The sequence below is a fragment of the Trematomus bernacchii genome, unplaced genomic scaffold (assembly GCF_902827165.1).
Source record: "Trematomus bernacchii unplaced genomic scaffold, fTreBer1.1, whole genome shotgun sequence".
In the NCBI taxonomy this organism is placed as follows: Eukaryota; Metazoa; Chordata; class Actinopteri; order Perciformes; family Nototheniidae; genus Trematomus; species Trematomus bernacchii.
Window position 1 is genome coordinate 673011 of NW_022988066.1, and position 20751 is coordinate 693761.

The window sequence follows — 20751 nt, forward strand, 5'->3', positions numbered from 1 at the left end:
GTGCGGTTGCGTGGATCGCCACCGGTTTTGCGGACTGAATCGTGATTGGACAGCAAAGGCCAGCTGGGGAGAGACTGACCAATCAGGGACCGGTGCGTCTCCAGTGCATGGCCTTGTTGTCTTTCTGGGTGCCCCTTCTCCAGTTTATGGGGAAAGTTATTTATTTCCTCATGACTTTTTAAATGTGGTATCCCCCCCTTATGAGGCCATATTCAATGTAAAAATGACTAGAGAAGTTTTTGATTGTACCAAACGCCGGTCAAGTTACATAGAATGTCACAAAAGTACAAGCCAGTAAATACTGCAGCTAGAACTGTCTTGTCGTTTCAGACTAAAGCTTGTAAACATAAAACATTCTATTGTGCAGTTCTGAAAGCAAGACACAGGAAGATATTTTCAATTCCCTTTTTTTTATTACCATAACCCACTTTTTTTATTTTTTTAAATACAAAGTATCAAGCATATATGTTAAAATGACTTTAAAAGACACATTTAATCAACTTGCAAAATCATATATATATACATTTATATTCACCTCAAGTTGTATCCAGGCCTGCACACAGCTTTTTGATTAACCTGTTGAATTGCTTATATATTCACCTTTAAAACCTTTGATGTCAGCCTTGAATAATAGAAGTTTTACAATTTAACATTGATTAAACTTCAAAGCAACATTTATTTTTCATAGTGTTCCTGTTTAGTCAGCTTAATTCAGCTACCTTCTACACTGTGAATAATACACGTAAGAAACCTTCCTTAAGAATACAATTAAAAATATTTTGGACTTTTTCTGGACCCTACAGCAAAATTCCCAATATTTGTTTGTAATGGCGTGTCAGTAGGAGTTTCAGAGATGGATATCTCAAAACTTTGGTACACATCCCTTAAACAATCTGGAAGAAAAGATACAATTAGGGTTGAGTGTAAGAAAAAAGGTAGTTCTTATGATTAAATGGTACGTATCAATTCAATTGTAGAATAAAATGGTATTTAAGTAAAACAGGGCTCATGCATGATAAGTTCAGCAGTAAAACATTCTTAAAAATAGTTGTTTGGCCATAATTGCAGTTTGTCATCATTCATCATCATGATTATTCTTTAAAAACAGACAAAACAGTGTGATTGGGGAAACCTCACCAGTCCCTTTCATGGGGCTCTCTGTATGGTATGCCTAAAATACTAAAAACATCCTTCTCTGTCTTTGTAGTGAACGGAGTGCCGCCAAACACCTTTAAGCTACCCTGACGCACCACATCTTTGTTCAGCGAGTGTTCCGATAAGCTCATTCTTTTTGTCTTTGCCATGGCTCTCATTGAGCGGTTGAAGTGTGCCGACCCGGTGAAATACATGATAGCACACGCAAACTCGTTGTAGGGCACGACGATGATGTCCAGCCTGCGATGGCGGTGGTCTGGCAAACGGCACACGCCCATGTACTTCTTCTGCTCTCCGTTGTCCTCGTGGCTCACCAGGTCGTCCGTCAAAAACCCTTAGAAATAACGTTTATTATTAAGGTTTCTCTTTAGGAAAGAAAACATCTTAGAAAGACATCAGGCGGTTTTTGAAGGTCACCTATTATGCAAAGTCCTCTTTTTCATGTCTTTTATACATAAACATGCGTCCCCTCTGCGTTAAGAGATTCTGAAAGTTTCAGGAAAAAAAGATTCTCTCTCTTTTTGTCCTGATCCATTTATATAAAAACCTGTCTGAAAATGAGCTGATTAGATTTTGGCCACTTTATGATGTCATAACGTTTATTTGGCTTGTGTAACCATTAGCCAATCACCAACCAAGGTAACCCCCCCCCACCTTATCACCTGAATCTCCTCCTAGAGCACCATTGTGTTTTCTTTAACCAAATATCTCTCAGAGGGGCGTGGGGAGTGGCTCCTTATTTTCATCTAAAGTAACAGACACAGAATCAGCACTTTTGAAACAGAGGGGATTATGGGATGCTACAATGCATGAACTGTTTGGTATTTGGAGCCAAACACTTCAGAGACATGTTTTGTATATATCTGAGACCTATAATATATTGATGAAAAACAGTGTAATAGGGGACCTTTAACACCTAAAGAAGATGGAGCTTACCACTGTCACGGAGGCTCTGCAACAGTTTGCTGAAAACCCCTTTGTGAGATTTGCCATCAGGGTGAGTTATAAGTACGTCAACATCTCCACACGTGGCTTTTCCCCGACGGTAGGAGCCACACGCCATCGATAACAGGCCTGGGTCTACTGCATGGACAGCATCCTTCACCTGCACATTAAAAGACAGAGAATATAGGCTATCGTCTTTCCGAGTATGATGGAGGATTTTTTTCAAATATTTGGATATGTTCTTTACTCTTACAAGTACGCTTTTTAGCCTTATCCTGGGAGGTAGGTTTGCTGAACCAGCACATCATTTTTTTGACAAGCCGGAGGGAATACACCTGCTTTAGTCATCTATCTAATGTGCACTTTCTATCTGGCAGCTTTCAAGGAAAAATAAGTAATACAATATGAAAACAACTAGTCTTGTACTCAGCGCCCTGGAGTGAACAGGTATCTGGCTAACGTAAGATGCGGCTACTTTTAAGGAGTAGTTTTTCCCCTTTGGGATGCTCCACTCTGTGAGAGCACAGTCTGGTTTTCCCATTATCAAGCAGTCAAGGAAAGCTGACACAACCGTTTTTCTACTTCCAGCATCTCCTTCCAAATTACTGAGGGCTAGAGGGGGAATCTTTTTTCAGAGATATCTCACCTCATGTTACATATTCAAAGTGGTGAAAGATGCAGGCATATTTGAGTCTTTTATACAGAATGATATATGTAAATATTGCGACAGATGAAGATGCATTACCACTTTCTCTATGGCAGCTGCTTCTTCTCTGGGCATTCGGTCCAGAAAATCATCGTAGTGCTTGAGTCCTATTTTCTGAGTGGTGCTCAGGTGGGCTTTTGTGCGGATGTCCACCAGTGTGCGAAATCCCTAAAAGGAAAAACATTTTAAATAAATCTTAAAAGAAAAAAGCATGTTATATAATAGAAATGTGTCTCCTGTGTCGTTCTTTTCTCTATTATGCACTTAATTATGATAACATATTTTAGTTCACAGCCTAACTACAATTCCTTGATGATTTTGATGAAGAACGCAAATGTTTTTCATAGTTTCTTTGTTTTTTTATAGGGATTCACAGCCCAACAAATTATATTTTTAAGGATGATACTTCAGTTGATATCTGAGAAAATCAGATAATTATATTAACATATATATTAACATATTATTCAATGCATATGACATGTATAAACAAACATTTTAGAAAGGATAACTTATATTTTATTTAAGGTTCTCTTATGGGCGCTTTCACAAGCCATGGTCTGTTTGTCTACTCCAAATCTGAAGGAAATTGATACTCAAGGGGCATGTACATAGGAGGCGGACCAGGACATGTACTTTCAGAAGCCTTTCTTATTGGTTGAAAATGTTGCATTAGAAAATTATACACAGAAACAGTGAAAACCCTGCGTCTACAAACGTCACTATTTTTATGGACTTCATTTAGTATATTCTACATGTTATCTTCAGGCGAGATGTCAAACAAGCATTGGTTGTTAATCTGTCTTGATCTCAACAAATGCCTGCGTAGGCAGCCTATAATCCCTATGTTTTGGCAGAACCAAAAAAATCTGTGAAAAAAGGGATTGTTTGATGTTTTGCCAAAACCAAAAACATTGGGTCGGTGTATATTCTCATTGCATTTGAACTGCACTAGGGATCGCTTCGAAATGATGTTAAACAACTCTCACAAGGGGTTTCTAATCGGTTGGGGTTGGTCTGCTCTGGACAACGATTACTGTGTCTAAAACTGCACAAACTGATTATTGATTTCAACAGACAACATTTTGGCCTGTAACAATGCCCTTGAACATTTAAGCAAGATTAGCACTAAGGGGACTTTTTAGTTAGAAAATAAATGTTTCTATTAATCCTTCATGTATGGTTTCCCTGCAGTGCAGTTTCTTGTTAATTGTCAGACAGCAGATACGCGACAAAATATGCAATAAAGTAATTTCAATATAGGGAATATAAATCAGCAAGAAGATTTTCTAAATCAGGTTATATGTCTGTCTTACCAGTTGGTACCACAGCTGTGCAGTTTTAGTCCCTGCACCCCAGATGTTAGTAAAAAGCTCCAACACTGGCACAGCATCCCCGAGGTGGTCTAGCTTCCGCAGGTGACCGCTCTCCATGATCTCATCGATTTTGTCGGCCATACGTTTTCCAATTCCTCGGATCTGGCAAGCCTCCTAAAACAAATTAAAAAAGGTTTGATTTAAAATGAACAAAAAATAATCTTCCTATTGTGCACTAGAATAATATGTATACTTGCCCGTCATCAAATTAAAAGCACTTGCTACACACACAGTCCAGACACTACCAACAAAAGGCTTTCAGGCTACCTGATGGGATGTTATGGGCTTGTGGTAACTCTTCAGAGCGTTGACAGCCTTGGAGTAGCTCAGTGCCCTCCACTTGTCCCCCTGGTGAGTGTAGGCCTTGGCCAGCACTTCCAGTTTGTCCGTGATGTCCTTGTTGAAGTTATTACTTTTGGACTGAGAAGACTGGGCACAGACCCACTTCCCTGGGACGACGCTCTGAGCAGCAGAGTCTGTAGCGGGCTCCAGGCTGGGGCCAGGAGTCTCCTCTTGGGGGGTCTGACCAGTGATAAGAGCTTCCAGGTCACTCTGAGAGACCCCGTCTTCCTCTCCGCGCACTTCCTCTTGAGTGTCTAGGACTGCCTGAGAGTAAAATATGAAGGTTATGTTATCAAAATTGCAATATGGAATAGTGCAATATCCAAATGGCAATTGGTGCAATATTTGGTAAATGCTAAATATGTGAAAAAAACATTCTTAATAAAGTATTGTGGTGCTGCAGATAGGTCAATGCTAAACAGTATTCTACAGACTTAAATAGACCCTATTATGCTCATTTGTAAGTTCATATTTAGTGTCTCTACTGTGACATGTCTCCATGCTTTAATGTTCAAAAAGCTCTTTACAAAATGATTACAGAATGCAAAAGCTGTACACAGGAGCAGGATACCTACCATGTCTAAGGTCTCCTCTTGCTTGCTGTGATCAGACGTTGGCTCAACAATAGCGTTTGCAGTCGGCTGGACATCTGGCAGCTCTTCTTCAATGTTTTCATTCTTTGTTTCAGATTGCCTAAGTGGGGAGAACATTAAAAGAGATTTTAAGACTGACAACTCGTTGCATTTTCAAACATATGTATGGCGTTTCATTTCAAAGGACTTGTGGAAATGCTTCGTTTTGAAAGGGACAGCCGAACAGTAGTAGTAGAGTAGGTCAATAGAAAGAAAATAGTTCCTATATAAAACTGCTCGCAACAAGATCTGTGGATTATCTTGAGTAAAACACTCAGGATTAATGAAATGACAAATTGTTGTTGAGTTTTCCAAATGTATTTTTTGGGCGCTTTGAAAACCACAAGCCAAATGCCAATTAATTCCATTTTATTCGAGAGAAGGCAGACATCTTTATGGCTGGAATTTAAGATCACACACACACACACACACACACACACACACACACACACACACACACACACACACAACACACACACACACACACACACACACACACACACACACACACACACACACACACACACACACACACACACACACCACACACACACACACACACACACACACACACACACACACACACACACACACACACACACCACACACACACACACACCACACACACACACCACACACACACACACACACCACACACACACACACACACACACACACACACACACACACACACACACACACACACACACACACACACACACACACACACACACACACCACACACACACACACACACACACACACACACACACACACACACCACACACACACACACACACACACACACAAATAACCTTTGACATCATGTTCTTCAGGTTTCTTCTTCACTGGGGGAGCATCCTTTCCCTGTAACACTCGGGCTCTTTTAACTTTGGGAAAGGCTTTCATAATACCGTGACGAGGCTCCATTGTGTCTCTTGAAGGAGGGGGTGCCAGAGGCCTGTGAAATGGTAAACAGATGTATTTATTTATTATTTAGAATTTCGTTCAGTAAAATTCATCCACAAACCTATAATAATGTCTGTGTGATACCATAAAGAGCAACCATTTTAACTATGTCTGAGTTGGCAGTAGTTACACATTGAAATATTGACTGAATACAAGTATTAAACCTTTGCAAAACGCTCCTTTTGCCTGCTAAATGTGTGATACTTATGCCATAGTTTTTACTATTTGACAGTAGCGATGTTACACTGGAAGAATGCTATATTAAAATGTAGTGCATTCTTATTTACATAATGAAGTAATGCAAGTATCCTAATCTAAATGTACTAAGCACATTTATCTTCATCTTAATTAACTAGGTAGCAAAGGTATATGCAGACTGTGTATGCAGACTTATTGCCACCTGTTAATGTTAAATTATGTAATACTACAATACATCCATAAATGTATGTGCAGCATTTTATGTTAAATCTGGTCATTGTGGAAGTAATTTTGTCTGGAGTCGGTGGAGTAGTTACATTTATATTAACAAAACGTTGTAATTAACATGATCAGTTATGTTGAAAGCATGAAAGTATTCATCTTCAAAGTAATATATATAATTTTTAAATCGCATTAGTAGGTCCTTAAATGTGTTTGAAGTACTTAAGTAAATGAATGAGTAAATGCTATTGCAGGACTGCCTTTTCATTGATGCCGGTTGATCTCGAATTACTTTCATTTATCTATGACAGAACAGTACACTTCTTGTACACTTGTTGCATAACATTGCTCTGCATTGTCAACATTATATATTGATTTAAACCATATACAGTCTATGATTTAAACACACTGGAATAGAAAACAGTGGGATCAGTTTCAGCTTGTACTCAGTACAGATATCCAGCTAGCTGACACAGCAGTTAATACAAAAGGCTTAATTATCAATCTGTGATAACAATATAATGTCTCACGAGATTTTTTTTAACGATAAAATCGTGTTAGCTAACTTTCTTTAGCTTGTGCTATCGGGCTCTAACCCTAAACAATCGATATTAAAACTGTTTAAACTGTTATTTTTACTCAATGTTTAAATCCCGGTTTAATTCACTACAATACATACAAAATACAACTGTACTTTTATTTCCAAAACGCTTTTAAAAACTAATATTTGGGCTCTTACCCATTGTCAGCTGGTGGCAGAAGGTCGACTCCGCCTACTAAGGGCTTCTCGGCAACTCTGCAGAATCCTATGGGTGACGTCACGGACCCTACGTCCATTTATATATACAGTCTATGTTCCTACTGTATTGCTTTCAGTTTCATTCATTTTCCAGTCTGTGAACAGCAGAACTAAGTACTTTTAAACACCACCTGTCTGCCAGCTTGAGATAATAATTTAGTGATTCATCTAGCATTTAACTAGATTGCCATGGCTGGTCTGTTCAGAGAAAATATATATGTATATATATATATATATATATATATATATATTTTCTCTGAACAGACCAGCCATGGCATATATATATATATATATATATATATATGCCATGGCTGGTCTGTTCAGAGAAAATATATATGTATATATATATATATATATATATATATATATATTTTCTCTGAACAGACCAGCCATGGCATATATATATATATATATATATATATATATATATATATATATATATATCTATATATATATATATATATATATATATATATATATATATATATATATATATATATATATATATATATATATATATATATATATATATATATATATATATATATATATATATATATATATATACACATATACACACACACACACACATGTTAAACACCACTGCCTCCAAGTGACTGAATTGAGCAATAGCATCTCTGTGTGAAAACATTTGATTGAACTGAGCAAGTGAAAACATACAACCCATCTAGGCAGATGGGTAATGTTTAACAGTGTATTTATTGACGAGAGGAAAGCATAGGTTCAGGTTCAGTCAATTAACAACTTTATTTTCTTGACATTAACAAAACAGCATGGATCAGAGATCAATAAAGTGGAATGTTTGCCTTTCTAATACACCTCTCCTTCCTCATCCTCATCTCCCAGGCTATCAGTTCCAACCTCCTCGTAATCTTTCTCCAGAGCGGCCATGTCCTCTCTGGCCTCAGAGAACTCGCCCTCCTCCATACCCTCACCCACATACCAGTGCACAAAGGCACGCTTAGCGTACATCAGGTCAAACTTGTGGTCAAGCCGAGCCCAGGCCTCTGCAATAGCAGTGGTGTTGCTCAGCATGCACACAGCCCTCTGGACCTTGGCCAGGTCTCCACCAGGAACTACAGTGGGCGGCTGGTAGTTGATGCCCACCTTGAAACCAGTGGGGCACCAGTCCACAAACTGGATGGAGCGCTTGGTTTTGAGGGTGGCAATGGCAGCGTTCACATCTTTGGGAACGACATCACCACGATACAAAAGGCAACAGGCCATGTATTTACCGTGGCGTGGGTCACATTTCAGCAACTGATTGGCTGGCTCGAAACAGGAATTAGTGATTTCTGCCACCGAGAGCTGCTCATAGTAAGCTTTTTCCGCGGAGATGACAGGGGCATAGGTGGCCAGAGGGAAGTGGATACGGGGATAGGGCACCAAGTTGGTCTGGAACTCTGTCAGATCAACATTGAGGGCACCATCAAAACGAAGGGAGGCAGTGACGGAGGACACAATTTGACTCATTAACCTGTTCAGGTTTGTGTAAGAGGGACGCTCAATATCGAGGTTTCTACGGCAGATATCAAAAACAGCCTCATTATCAACCATGAAGGCACAGTCAGAGTGCTCCAGGGTGGTGTGGGTGGTCAGGATGGCATTGTAGGGCTCCACCACAGCGGTGGACACCTGGGGAGCTGGGTAGACAGAGAACTCCAGCTTGGACTTCTTGCCGTAGTCGACGGACAGACGCTCCATCAGCAGGGAGGTGAAACCAGAGCCGGTGCCCCCTCCGAAGCTGTGGAAAACCAGGAAACCCTGAAGACCGGTGCACTGGTCGGACTGAAAGAAAAAGAGCAAATCATCAAATAACTAGAAAATGCATTTCCTGCAGAAAATGCGTGTGAATGCTGTAAACTGTGAACATTTGTGGCTGAATTTAGCTGAAAATGCAGAAAAAGCTGAATATGTTATTAGCTGAATGGTAGCTGCTTTTAGCTACAGAGACCAAGTCAGTGTGTCGCTGAACTTAGCAGAGAAATGCAGAAAAGATAAATGATTTGAATCAAATTGTTACAGCTCAAATGCATTGCAATGACTTCCATGTTAAAAAAAAGACTTTAAAAAGCTGAATATTTTAAAAAGTATAACATATTTTGAAAAAGTTGAAAGTTTCCCATCATGTGCTGAAAAGTTTGATATTTGAATGGTTCCTGCAGCTGGAATTAGGCTGAAGGAGTTAAATAAAGATATTACATGTAAGTAGTAGTGAAGGAATGTTTACAAACACCTGTGTGTGTAAGCCCAGAGATCAAAGGTTACCATGGTGACGACATTATCAAAATACCTGTTTACGTCTGTCTGTCTGTCTGTCTGTGGCCCCGGCCCCACGGGAACGCATACGGCAAAACGCATAGGATTAACGCAAACGCAATCGCCAAAAAGCTTCCGTCCACACGCAATATACACCGGATAGTGTCTGCCCACATGAGACAGCTCCGTTTACATCCAACCTCTGGAAAAGCTGCAGTACATATGCCGAGCCTGTACGTGGCACTGTAACTTCCTCCACAAAAGCAGCAACTTCCTCCACAAAAGCAGCGAAGAAGAATGGTTGTCATGGCTGCACTTCTGTTTATTCTCCGCGGTGGGGGCCGAGGGAACCGGGCAGAGTTTTTCGCCGGTCAACGCGTGTTAAAGTTTAAATCTTCCGGACAAAATTATAAAAGTGCCGGTCAAAGGTCTTCTTTGTTATTTATTGAGCTTTAAAACAAATGAATAACGACTCTATATAATGATATATAATAATAAAATATACGGAGCCTCTCTTTTTCCTCTATTCTGACAGTGTCAGTGTCTGTCTCATGCAGCAGCTGATCCAGTAATGATGACTCGACAGTAAAAATAAACATATTTATAACTAGTTTAGTTTGAGAGGTAATTAAAATAGCTAAGGGTGATGATCTGACTTGAAGTGTGTGTTTTGCTCCCGCTGCATCACAGCGGTAGGAGCTGCGTGTCTCCGTCCTGTCAGATTAGACTTCACTCGCGTTTATGTCCATATCGAGATAAAGATAAATAATCTGAATTCAGTGTGCAGTGTACTTTTGCGGGGGTGAGCAGCAGAGGGGGGGGGGAGGCAGGGCTATTGTGTCATCATTATCACAAGCCGTTGGACCCCCCCAGAGCGCTCCGTTCCCAGATCTATCCACCTTTGGACCCGTTGTCGTTTGCGGGGTCCGTTTCTATCGTTTCGTTACGGCCTCGTGTGGCAAAAAGGGCTATACACAAGAGAAATATGCGGATACAACCCGTTTTCGTTCGTGTGGGGCCGGGGCCTGTGTCTCTGTCTGTCTGTGGGCATGTCTGCTCTGATTAGATGCTGCTTGTAGCTACAAAAACCAAGTATGTGTGTTGCTGAACTTAGCGGAGAAATGCAGAAAAGTGAAATGATTTGAATAAAAATTGTTACAGCTCAAATGCATTGCAGAGTAGGAAAAATAGTGAAGAAGCTTAATATTTAAAAGAACATTGTCCTGAAATAGCTGAATAAGTTAATAGTTGAATGGTTTCTGCAGCTGAAATTAGGCTGAAGGAGTTAAATATCAGATGTAAGTAGTATGAAGTCTCCATCAGACAGAAAATAATAGGCTGAGACAGTCTGTTAAAGTCCAGTCTGTCAGTGTTGTTCCTGAGCACCTACTCATAACACCCAATCATAACACCTGTGTGTGTGTCCAGAGATCAAAGACAGCCAACTGCAGCACTGAGTCCCATAATAATGCATTGAGGAGTATATCTGACAATTTTGCAGACAGAGAGAGAGAGAGAGAGAGAGAGAGAGAGAGAGAGAGAGAACTGAAAACTGTCAGTTGGAGTGATGACATCATCGTGTTCAAACACAGGTGTTTATAGTTGAGCTAACGAGCTATGTATAGATCAAAGGCTTCATTGTTCTGAATGAGAGATGAACCTCTTACATGTGAACGTTTTGTGGAAGAACGATAACAGATATCTGTGAAATTTCAAAACGTGAAGCATGTCAAGGAAGTTGAGTATCTGAAGTGTAATTTTTGTTTACTTTCGGGTTAATAATGTGGCCTTTTTGGCAGTTTAAGAAAGGTGTGCGGCTGCTGCTGTGAGGAAATATCAGCCTGAAATTACAATGGGCTTTAACCCTTGTGCCCTCCTCGGGCATTTTTGTACATTTTTCCTGACTTTTTTTTTTGATTTGGTGATCATTTCAGCTGTGTTACAGCTTTTGGCATGGATTTTTGCAAGAAGTCTTCTTTTGAGTCACATTTTTGAAATCCAATGTCGTTTACTCTTACATGTTTTGTATACTCTCGTGATGCATTTTGCACCCTCTGGACCCCTTCGTGGCAAAAATGTACACGCTCATAAAAACTGCTATTAAATCATCATACATCAATATTTTATTAAACTTTTTTTTCCATGAATCACTTGAACAACTTCTAACGTGCTCAAAACTACCAAACATTTAATAGTTTTCAGGATTTTAACCCTTTAAATGCCTGTTTCATTATTTGAATAATTTAATTTCTCTTAAAAAAAAACACAAAAAATGAATCTTTTTCAATATAATAATTAGTAGAGGGATGGAACTTTGGTGGTTATTAGAGTCTTGGATGTGTCAAAGATTAGCAACAAAATTGATTTGACTGCATTATTAATTTTCACGTAGTGTCAGATACTACCTCTGGACACCTTCGTGGCAAAAATGTACACGCCCAAAACAACTGCTATTAAATCATCATACATCAATATCTTTTTCTACTTTTTTTTTCATGAATCACATATACAACTTCTAACGTACTCAAAACTAGCAAACATTCAATCATTGGCAGGATTTTAATCCTTTAAATGCCTGTTTAATTATTTTAATTATTTCATTTATCTCAAAAATGCCTCATTGACTTCCATTCAGACCACATTTGTTGATCTCACTGCCATTGCAGTATAAAACCATGCATTTTGTAATGTCAGCATTTCATTTAGAAGAAAAGTAGTGATATTTGATATTTCTACTCTATTCCAACAGATTAAACCATTTTCCCACTGTAGGCCGATGCATGAAATTCTTACATTTTTGCCAGTTATATTATGGAGCCGTGTGACTACCAGGGGGCCCGAGAGTGGTGTGTGTGTGTATGTATGTGTGTGTGTATGTGTGTGTGTATATGTGTGTGTGTGTGTGTGTGTGTGTGTGTGTGTGTGTGTGTGTGTGCGTGTGTCATTTCCAGCAGCAGACCAGCAGGTCCTGCAGCATGTGACCTGGTGCTCTCTCAGGTGATAGAACAACAATATTTTAGGCCTGTGCACAACCAGCACACACCTCTCCTCCCTCTCCGTGTGTGTGTGTGTGTGTGTGTGTGTGTGTGAGAATCTGTAAGCATGCACGGATCATTTCATGGGTAAAAAAAGGCCATCTTTTGAGGGATGTGTTTGATGTGTCTTTGAAGAGCTGCTTGATTACTCAAAAACAAAAAACAACTGTTAGTGTGTTTATGCACCTGGCTGCGAAAGATAAACATGCAGTTTGACCAAGGGCTTATTTCATTAGTGAGCAGAGAAGGAGAAAGACCTGGAGCAAAGAGAAGGAACTCAAATGAAGAAGCATGTCAGTGCAGAGGAGACTTCAGAAATAATCTTGTAGCCTTCTTCTGCCAGCGAGCTGCAGGACTCATCTGAAGAAGACACAAGGTTCGAGGGGGGGTCTGACACTGAATGCTTTCTGGAGTCCAGCATTTCTTTGAGTTCCTCTGACCCTTCATCTGAAAGTGGAGAGGACACTGAGGGTCCGGCCCACCATCCACCATCACAGGGGGCTTTCTTCTCACAATCTGTGAGGACACCCTGGTTTTCCCCAGCTCCTGGGAGAACGACCTCCGTTCTTCTCTGTCCCCTCACTGTGGACGGGACCCTCAGTGTCCTCTCCACTTTCAGATGAAGGGTCAGAGGAACTCAAAGAAATGCTGGACTCCAGAAAGCATTCAGTGTCAGACCCCAGCTCGAACCTTGTGTCTTCTTCAGATGAGTCCTGCAGCTCGCTGGCAGAAGAAGGCTACAAGATTATTTCTGAAGTCTCCTATGCACTGACATGCTTCTTCATTTGAGTTCCTTCTCTTTGCTCCAGGTCTTTCTCCTTCTCTGCTCACTAATGAAATAAGCCCTTGGTCAAACTGCATGTTTATCTTTCGTAGCCAGGTGCATAAACACACTAACAGTTGTTTTTTGTTTTTGAGTAATCAAGCAGCTCTTCAAAGACACATCAAACACATCCCTCAAAAGATGGCCTTTTGTTCCCATGAAATGATCTGTGCATGCTTACAGATTCTCACACACACACACACACACACACACACACACACGGAGAGGGAGGAGAGGTGTGTGCTGGTTGTGCACAGGCCTAAAAAATGGTTGTTCTATCACCTGAGAGAGCACCAGGTCACATGCTGCAGGACCTGCTAGTCTGCTGCTGGAAATGACACACACACACACACACACGCACACACACACACGCACATGCACAAACACACGCACACGCATACGCACACACATACATACATACATACATACACCACTCTCGGGGCCCCCTGGTAGTCACACGGCTCCATAATATAACTGGCAAAAATGTAAGAATTTCATGCATCGGCCTACAGTGGGAAAATGGTTTAATCTGTTGGAATAGAGTAGAAATATCAAATATCACTACTTTTCTTCTAAATGAAATGCTGACATTACAAAATGCATGGTTTTATACTGCAATGGCAGTGAGATCAACAAATGTGGTCTGAATGGAAGTCAATGAGGCATTTTTGAGAGAAATGAAATAATTAAACAGGCATTTAAAGGATTAAAATCCTGACAATGATTGAATGTTTGGTAGTTTTGAGTACGTTAGAAGTTGTATATGTGATTCATGAAAAAAAAGTAGAAAGAAATATTGATATATGATGATTTAATAGAAGTTATTATGGGCGTGTACATTTTTGCCACGAAGGTGTCCAGAGGTAGTATCTGATACTACGTAAAAAATAATAATGCAGTCAAATCAATTTTGTTGCTAATCTTTGACACATCCAAGACTCTAATAACCACCAAAGTTCCATCCCTCTACTAATTATTATATTGACAAAAATGCATTTTTTGTGTTTTTTTTTTAAGAGAAATTAAATAATTCAAATAATTAAACAGGCATTTAAAGGGTTAAAATCCAGATAATTATTGAATGTTTGCTAGTTCTGAGTACGTTAGAAGTTGTTTATGTGATTCATGAAACAAAAAGTAGAAAGAAATATTGATATATGATGATTTAATAGAAGTTAATATGGGCGTGTACATTTTTGCCACGAAGGGGTCCAGAGGTAGTATCTGACACTACGTAAAAAATAATAATGCAGTCAAATCAATTTTGTTGCTAATCTTTGACACATCCAAGACTCTAATAACCACCAAAGTTCCATCCCTCTACTAATTATTATATTGAAAAATAATTATGTTTTGTGTTTTTTCGTAAGAAAAAATGAAATAATTAAAATAATGAAACAGGCGTTTAAAGGGTTAAAATGCTGACAATGATTGAATGTTTGGTAGTTTTGAGTACGTTAGAAGTTGTATATGTGATTCATGAAACAAAAAGTAGAAAGAAATATTGATGTATGATGATTTAATAGCAGTTATTATGGGCGTGTACATTTTTGCCACGAAGGGGTCCAGAGGTAGTATCTGACACTACGTAAAAAATAATAATGCAGTCGAATCAATTTTATTGCTAATCTTTGACACATCCAAGACTCTAATAACCACCAAAGTTCCATCCCTCTACTAATTATTATATTGAAAAAAATTCATTTTTTGTGTTTTTTGTCATAAATAATGAAATAATTCAGTTAATTAAACAGGCATTTAAAGGGTTAAAATCCTGAAAATTATTGAATGTTTGGTAGTTTTGAGTACGTTATAAGTTGTTTAAGTGATTCATGAAAAAAAAAGTAGAAAGAAATGTTGATGTATGATGATTTAGTAGCAGTTATTATGGGCGTGTACATTTTTGCCACGAAGGGGTCGAAAGGTTGAAAATTCGAGGAGGGCACAAGGGTTAATGGAGACATGTTGAACGTTTTTGTCACTTCATGCCCTCAAGAGGCATTTTGTTTAATTATTTTACTTAATTATTTGTCATTTTTCAAGCTACGAGATGTTTTCCTACGTTTGTCATGAAAAATTATGTCTGAGGAATGTAGGGTTTGGGAATTATGGCAAGTTTAAAACATTTTTTGGGGAGCACTGCTGCACTCTGTTTTGAGATCAAAGCACTCTAGACTTAACGAGCTGCTCCATCCACACTAATGTTAAAATCTGAAGAAAGCCTCTTTACCAAGCTCCAAACAAAGTTAATTATCTCAAAAAGTGTAAAAGATATCAAAAATAAAAGTCAATTTTGAATAGCTGAAGGTGTTGTGATAATTTGAAAGTTGGAATGAAGTGTCTAGCTGAAAGTATGTGGAAGGAGTAGCATTTGGCGCAAAGTGTAGGAAAAGAGGATTTGAAGGCATCTCCCATTGACTTCAATGTTAAAAAAAAGAGTTTAAAAAGCTGAATATTTCAAAAAGTATAAAATATTTTTTAAAAGTTGAAGGTTTCCCATCGATTCCTGAACAGGCTGAATAGTTTAATATTTGAATGGTTTCTGTAGCTGAAAATAAGCTGAAGTTATGGAGTGCCAAAGTATTGGCTGAAATAATAATAATATTAAGGGGAAGAATAAAGATTCGAAGAACTATAGTGGAATGCTGTAAACAGCATTCGCACTAATAATAATAAATGTATTTATATAATACAAAGACAGCAGTGCCAAGGGTTCACAGCTAATGATAAAAAGCGTATTAGTGCACAGCATGTAAACATATAGATTCAATGAAAACAGATCAGAGATAAGAGGGTGCCATACCATGGAGGGCTTTGAATGCGATCAGGAGGATCTTAAACTGAATTCTGCAGGGTGGAGGAAGCCGATGCAAGTGGGCCAGAATCGGGGAAATATGCTCACTTTGAAAGAGTGATACGAGATTGTTTTGTCTTGTGTTTGTTTAAAACACTGTACAGCTCTACATTTTAAAACATATACTTCACATATTTATTATTAGTTATGACACTTGGCTTTTGCAATACTTATTTTTGCCATTCACCACAATATGATTGCATACTCCTTGTATGTGAAAACCTACTTGGCAATAAACTGATTCATTTCCATTTAATACTCTTCAGAAAAATTGACTTCTGTTCTAAATGTACTGACCAGCTTTCGGATTCTGTCAATCACTGGGTCAATGATCTCCTTTCCGATGGTGTAGTGTCCTCGGGCGTAGTTGCTGGCAGCATCCTCCTTGCCAGTGATCAGCTGCTCAGGGTGGAACAGCTGGCGGTAAGGCCCCGTGCGCACCTCATCTAAGGGTAATGAGCATTAGATTATTTAAGGTTTTGAATGACAGAGGGGGGAAAAGGCATTTATGATACTTTTATCATTTATAATTAATGAGAATTTACCGATGATAGTGGGCTCCAGGTCAACAAACATTGCCCATGGGACGTGCTTTCCAGCTCCAGTCTCCATGAAGAAGCTGTTGAAGGAATCGTCCCCTCCTCCTCCTGAGATGTTCTGGTCACCAAGCTTCCTGCCGTCCGGCTGGATCCCATGTTCCAGGCAGTAAAGCTCCCAGCATGAATTTCCAATCTGCACACCAGCCTGACCGACATGGATAGAGATGCACTCGCGCTGTAAAAGGAAAAAAAGGTTGTTAAGAAACTATCATAAAAAGGAAGCCTAGATGGCTGATTCTTGTGCAAAAACAGTGTAACATGCATACATTCTAGTGGCATATCATCACATGTGGGAGGACTGCTCTAGAGAAAAAGGCTATTTTAATAAGAACCAAACATCATATCATGATTTAAGTCACCTGACGCACACATTTGTCATCTGAACAGAAAGACTGTTATAATTAAAAACAAAAAGAGGCTAAATACTGTTTATAGCCTATGTCTAATACCGAAAGCACAATGACGCAGTTGTTGGCAGACAGGTGGCACGATTGGACGTGAATGTGGGCCAGTGTTAAGAGAGGGTCCTACGCATTTACATTTTCTGCAACTGTGTCACACGGATTGCGCCACTGCCACACCCCTTTAGGAGACTGGCGTGGCAGGCCAGAACGTAAACACACATACATGTAGGCTAATAATCATCTAATTCGACCTAAATAAAGTAAAAATTGGAACCATGTCTCTCATCTCTCTAATGTGAAGACATTAGAGAAAACACGTCGGTTTGCTATACTGGCTCCAAAATGGTGGAATGAGCTCCCCATTGACATCAGGACAGCAGAAAGCTTACACATCTTCCGGCGCAGACTGAAAACTCATCCCTTTCGACTCCACTTCGAGCAATACAATTACTAACAACGCACTTATATAAGCTACTAATAAAGGACTGGCTTATCTAAAGCCAGTTGAGTAGCACTTGAAATGTTTTGGCTCTATGAAACCTGATGTACTTATATGATTCTGTTTTCTTCAAGTGTGTATCTTCTTGGTCGAAATGCACTTATTGACAATACGTTATTGTAAGTCGCTTTGGATAAAAGCGTCAGCTAAATGCAATGTAATGTAAAGACACTAAACAGAGGTTGACACAAATCCGTCCGTTCATTTAATTTAAATATCGGCAGAGAGTAATCATTTCAGACGTACGTTGGAAAAACGCCATGGTTCACTGAAATTCGGTAAATGTTGTATCTGTGTTATTATAAAACGGACAAGTAAAACCACGCCCCTTAGCTGTGATATGAGCATATACCACGGCCTGTCGTGAGCTATTGCTTAAGGCGAGACACCCCAGGTGAATAGGGTAATTTTTTTAACTTAAAGATATCAGCTAAACATTTCTCCAGTTAATTACTTACAATAAGGCAATTGTTTTTTGTATTACAAGTTTTCTGAAATAGCATGTTTAAATATGCAAATGAGCCATTATCTCATGAAATATGCACATATTTTAACACATTTCAGGAACCGAAATCTGAACTTTGGATAAAGCCAGGATCAAAATTATTGTTTCATTTTGTAGTCATATTAGTATCTAAGGCTTTTACAGAAGGGATTTTGGATATCTCTTTGTATCACTCCATAAATCAGAAAATACTGTCAACAGCCCTAAAATATCAATTTTCACCATGTTTTTAGGTATAAAATGTTATATAATTCAGGCTATGAATTATATATGACCAAACCCTTCTGTAAAAGCCTTCATAATATTGATAGGAATATAACTGGAAGGTTTGGTGTATGTAACTGCTACTGAAGTGGAAATTTCGAACTCAGAGTAGGAGAAAAAACTCATTTTGAGAAAACGACCTTTAAAGATTGCAGTGTGACGCTAGCTAAACCCTCCTGTTATCTGGATGATAGCTTGCGCATCGACGCACTCCGTGAAGGTATTTCATGTTCGGGGTCATTTGTTTTTTGTATAACCTTGCTTTGTGCAAGTGACAATTGTTGTCGTCTTCTCTGTGAACGTTTTTTTCTCCGTTATTTTGCCATTTTCAGATTTAAATTTCTAGCGGAAAGCTAACCAGGAAGTGCTTTAGCACACCACGTGACGCATCTGAACGAATCACGTTGTCAGAAATTGACACCAGCCAATGAGATTTCGTTTCTTGGTTTAAGACCCCTTTGCACTTTCACGATTGGTTGCTGATACAAAGGAAATGACCATATTTGGATCCGATGAGATTGCGCATGAGAAACGGAGCTTTCCAACGATACCTCTGAAGACATGGTGCAAACAGCGGTCGCGGTACTTTATGTTACGTTAGAAAGCTAACTTTTGGTGAATGTAGGAGAAATCTACTGACGCAAATAGACAAACTATAGTAAAATAAACACCTAAATGTGTATTTTGTACGTTTTCCTTCCAAAAGCCTGAAAGAAAACATGTTATGGAATCAAAATAGCACAAAATCTCAAAATTGACCAGTGCAGGAAAAACGATGTTTTTGCCTGCTGTGTCTCGCCTTAAATATCATGTTTTAAATATGAAACCATTAAACCTGACCACTAATGAGACAGGAAGTATATTTATTTCCAACAATTCGCGCCAATTGTAAATGCGTCACTTCAACATCTTTACTGTGACGTCGAGTTACACTTAATTTACCAACACCACAGTTAAAACGAGTTATTAATGACGAAGCTTGATTTACCAGCTTATACCGCAACATTTTTGTTTCACTATAAAAATGATGAGTCTTCTTTAAAGAGTAAGCGGTTGAAAAACGTTAAGCTGGTTACGTTTTCGCATGATGACACACGTTCAGAGCGCTGCATTTGGTTAAATACACATCTTCTAAGTGGAGAAAACCTGTACTATCGTACTCACCATTTTTCTGAAGATGTGAAAACGGAGGGTTTCGATAAAGAAGAGGAAAAGGCAAAGTTATCTCTCACAGCAGGGTAAGAAGTAACGGGTATGTTCTGGTATGTTCTTCTTCTTCTTCTCTTCGTTTTTTGGCGGTACTGGAATCTTCTACACTAGGCGTGGCTACTTATTTTTACGTGGCGCAATTGCTGCGGAATCTGATTGGATGAAAAGACAAGTGGGTCCACTTCTGATTGGTTGAATTCTTTAGAATTTGTTTTAACCTCTTAAACCCGGCGATCCCCCCATTGGACCCCTCCCACTTTTTTTTTTTTTAGATAATGTCTCAGGGCTTCTTAAATTTATGAAACTATTAATGTGTAGCACTCTCATAATAATAATAATCTCAGCTAACTGAAGATATGAACCATTTTTAGCTAAAAGAAACACAACAGTAATACCAAGCCTTAGAATTAGCATTTTGCGAAAAAATGCTAACTAATGCTAACGGAGTTTTGCACAGCACTCACTCTCAAAATGCCCTTATTACTTATCGTAACTGCACAAACAAGATATCCGATTAAAGCTGAGACTCCACATATTCCATACATGTAGTGTCATCACTGTACGACCCCGAATTTGCGGAGCTTTCAGCCAGAAAAGAGAAAGTAAACAACATCCGGTTTCAAAAATATTACAATAATTACATCTTACCTTTTTTGATTTGTGATCAAAAGTTGTGTTCAACGGAATAAAAACGCTGCTCAAGGTTAATCCAATGTGTCTGTGTCACGTAGAATTTTTTACTGATAATACATCATCATATTTATGGCAATAAACTGGGTATAAAGTTTTGCAGTCAAGGCTTGTACTTTCAGATGTGCTTCGTTTGTTTCTCTATTACCTCTTAATTATTTATTAACTATATGAATAATCGTACACCAAATAACTAAGTAATAGATAAAAACAGAGAGATTACATACCTTTCCCGTGGTGGAATTTCA

At 38.9% G+C, this 20751-nt stretch overlaps 2 protein-coding genes across 3 annotated transcripts; both read right to left on the minus strand.

Annotated features, from left to right (window-relative positions):
• Positions 1–474: 474 nt before the first annotated feature.
• LOC117474778 (DNA polymerase lambda-like) lies at positions 475–7321 on the minus strand. Its single transcript, XM_034120783.1, has 8 exons — positions 7282–7321; positions 5962–6114; positions 5097–5214; positions 4447–4785; positions 4120–4293; positions 2846–2974; positions 2092–2260; positions 475–1489 (listed from the first exon to the last, which is right to left on the minus strand). The coding sequence occupies exons 2-8, from the start codon at positions 6081–6083 to the stop codon at positions 1134–1136; spliced, it is 1407 nt and encodes a 468-aa protein (XP_033976674.1). The 5' UTR covers positions 6084–6114; positions 7282–7321; the 3' UTR covers positions 475–1133.
• A 638-nt stretch (positions 7322–7959) lies between these two features.
• Positions 7960–20751, minus strand: LOC117474587 (tubulin alpha-4A chain-like). 2 transcript variants are annotated; one of them, XM_034120460.1, is made up of 4 exons: positions 19769–19855; positions 16879–17107; positions 16631–16779; positions 7960–9150 (listed from the first exon to the last, which is right to left on the minus strand). In XM_034120460.1, the coding sequence occupies exons 1-4, from the start codon at positions 19769–19771 to the stop codon at positions 8173–8175; spliced, it is 1359 nt and encodes a 452-aa protein (XP_033976351.1). In that variant the 5' UTR covers positions 19772–19855; the 3' UTR covers positions 7960–8172. The 2 variants fall into 2 exon arrangements, with proteins under 2 accessions (XP_033976351.1, XP_033976352.1); XM_034120461.1 differs by lacking the exon at positions 19769–19855 and adding an exon at positions 20731–20751 and having other exon boundaries at positions 7963–9150.

Coding starts and splice junctions, on each gene's coding strand:
- LOC117474778 (XM_034120783.1), bottom strand. CDS start 6,083: ATGGAGCCTCGTCACGGTATTATGAAAGCCTTTCCCAAAGTTAAAAGA. Junction 4,786..5,096: donor AAGAGGAGACCTTAGACATG/GTAGGTATCCTG, acceptor TTTTACTCTCAG/GCAGTCCTAGACACTCAAGA. Junction 4,294..4,446: donor AGCCCATAACATCCCATCAG/GTAGCCTGAAAG, acceptor AATTTGTTTTAG/GAGGCTTGCCAGATCCGAGG.
- LOC117474587 (XM_034120460.1), bottom strand. Junction 16,780..16,878: donor CCTGGAGCCCACTATCATCG/GTAAATTCTCAT, acceptor CATTACCCTTAG/ATGAGGTGCGCACGGGGCCT. Junction 9,151..16,630: donor TTGACAGAATCCGAAAGCTG/GTCAGTACATTT, acceptor TTTTTCTTTCAG/TCCGACCAGTGCACCGGTCT.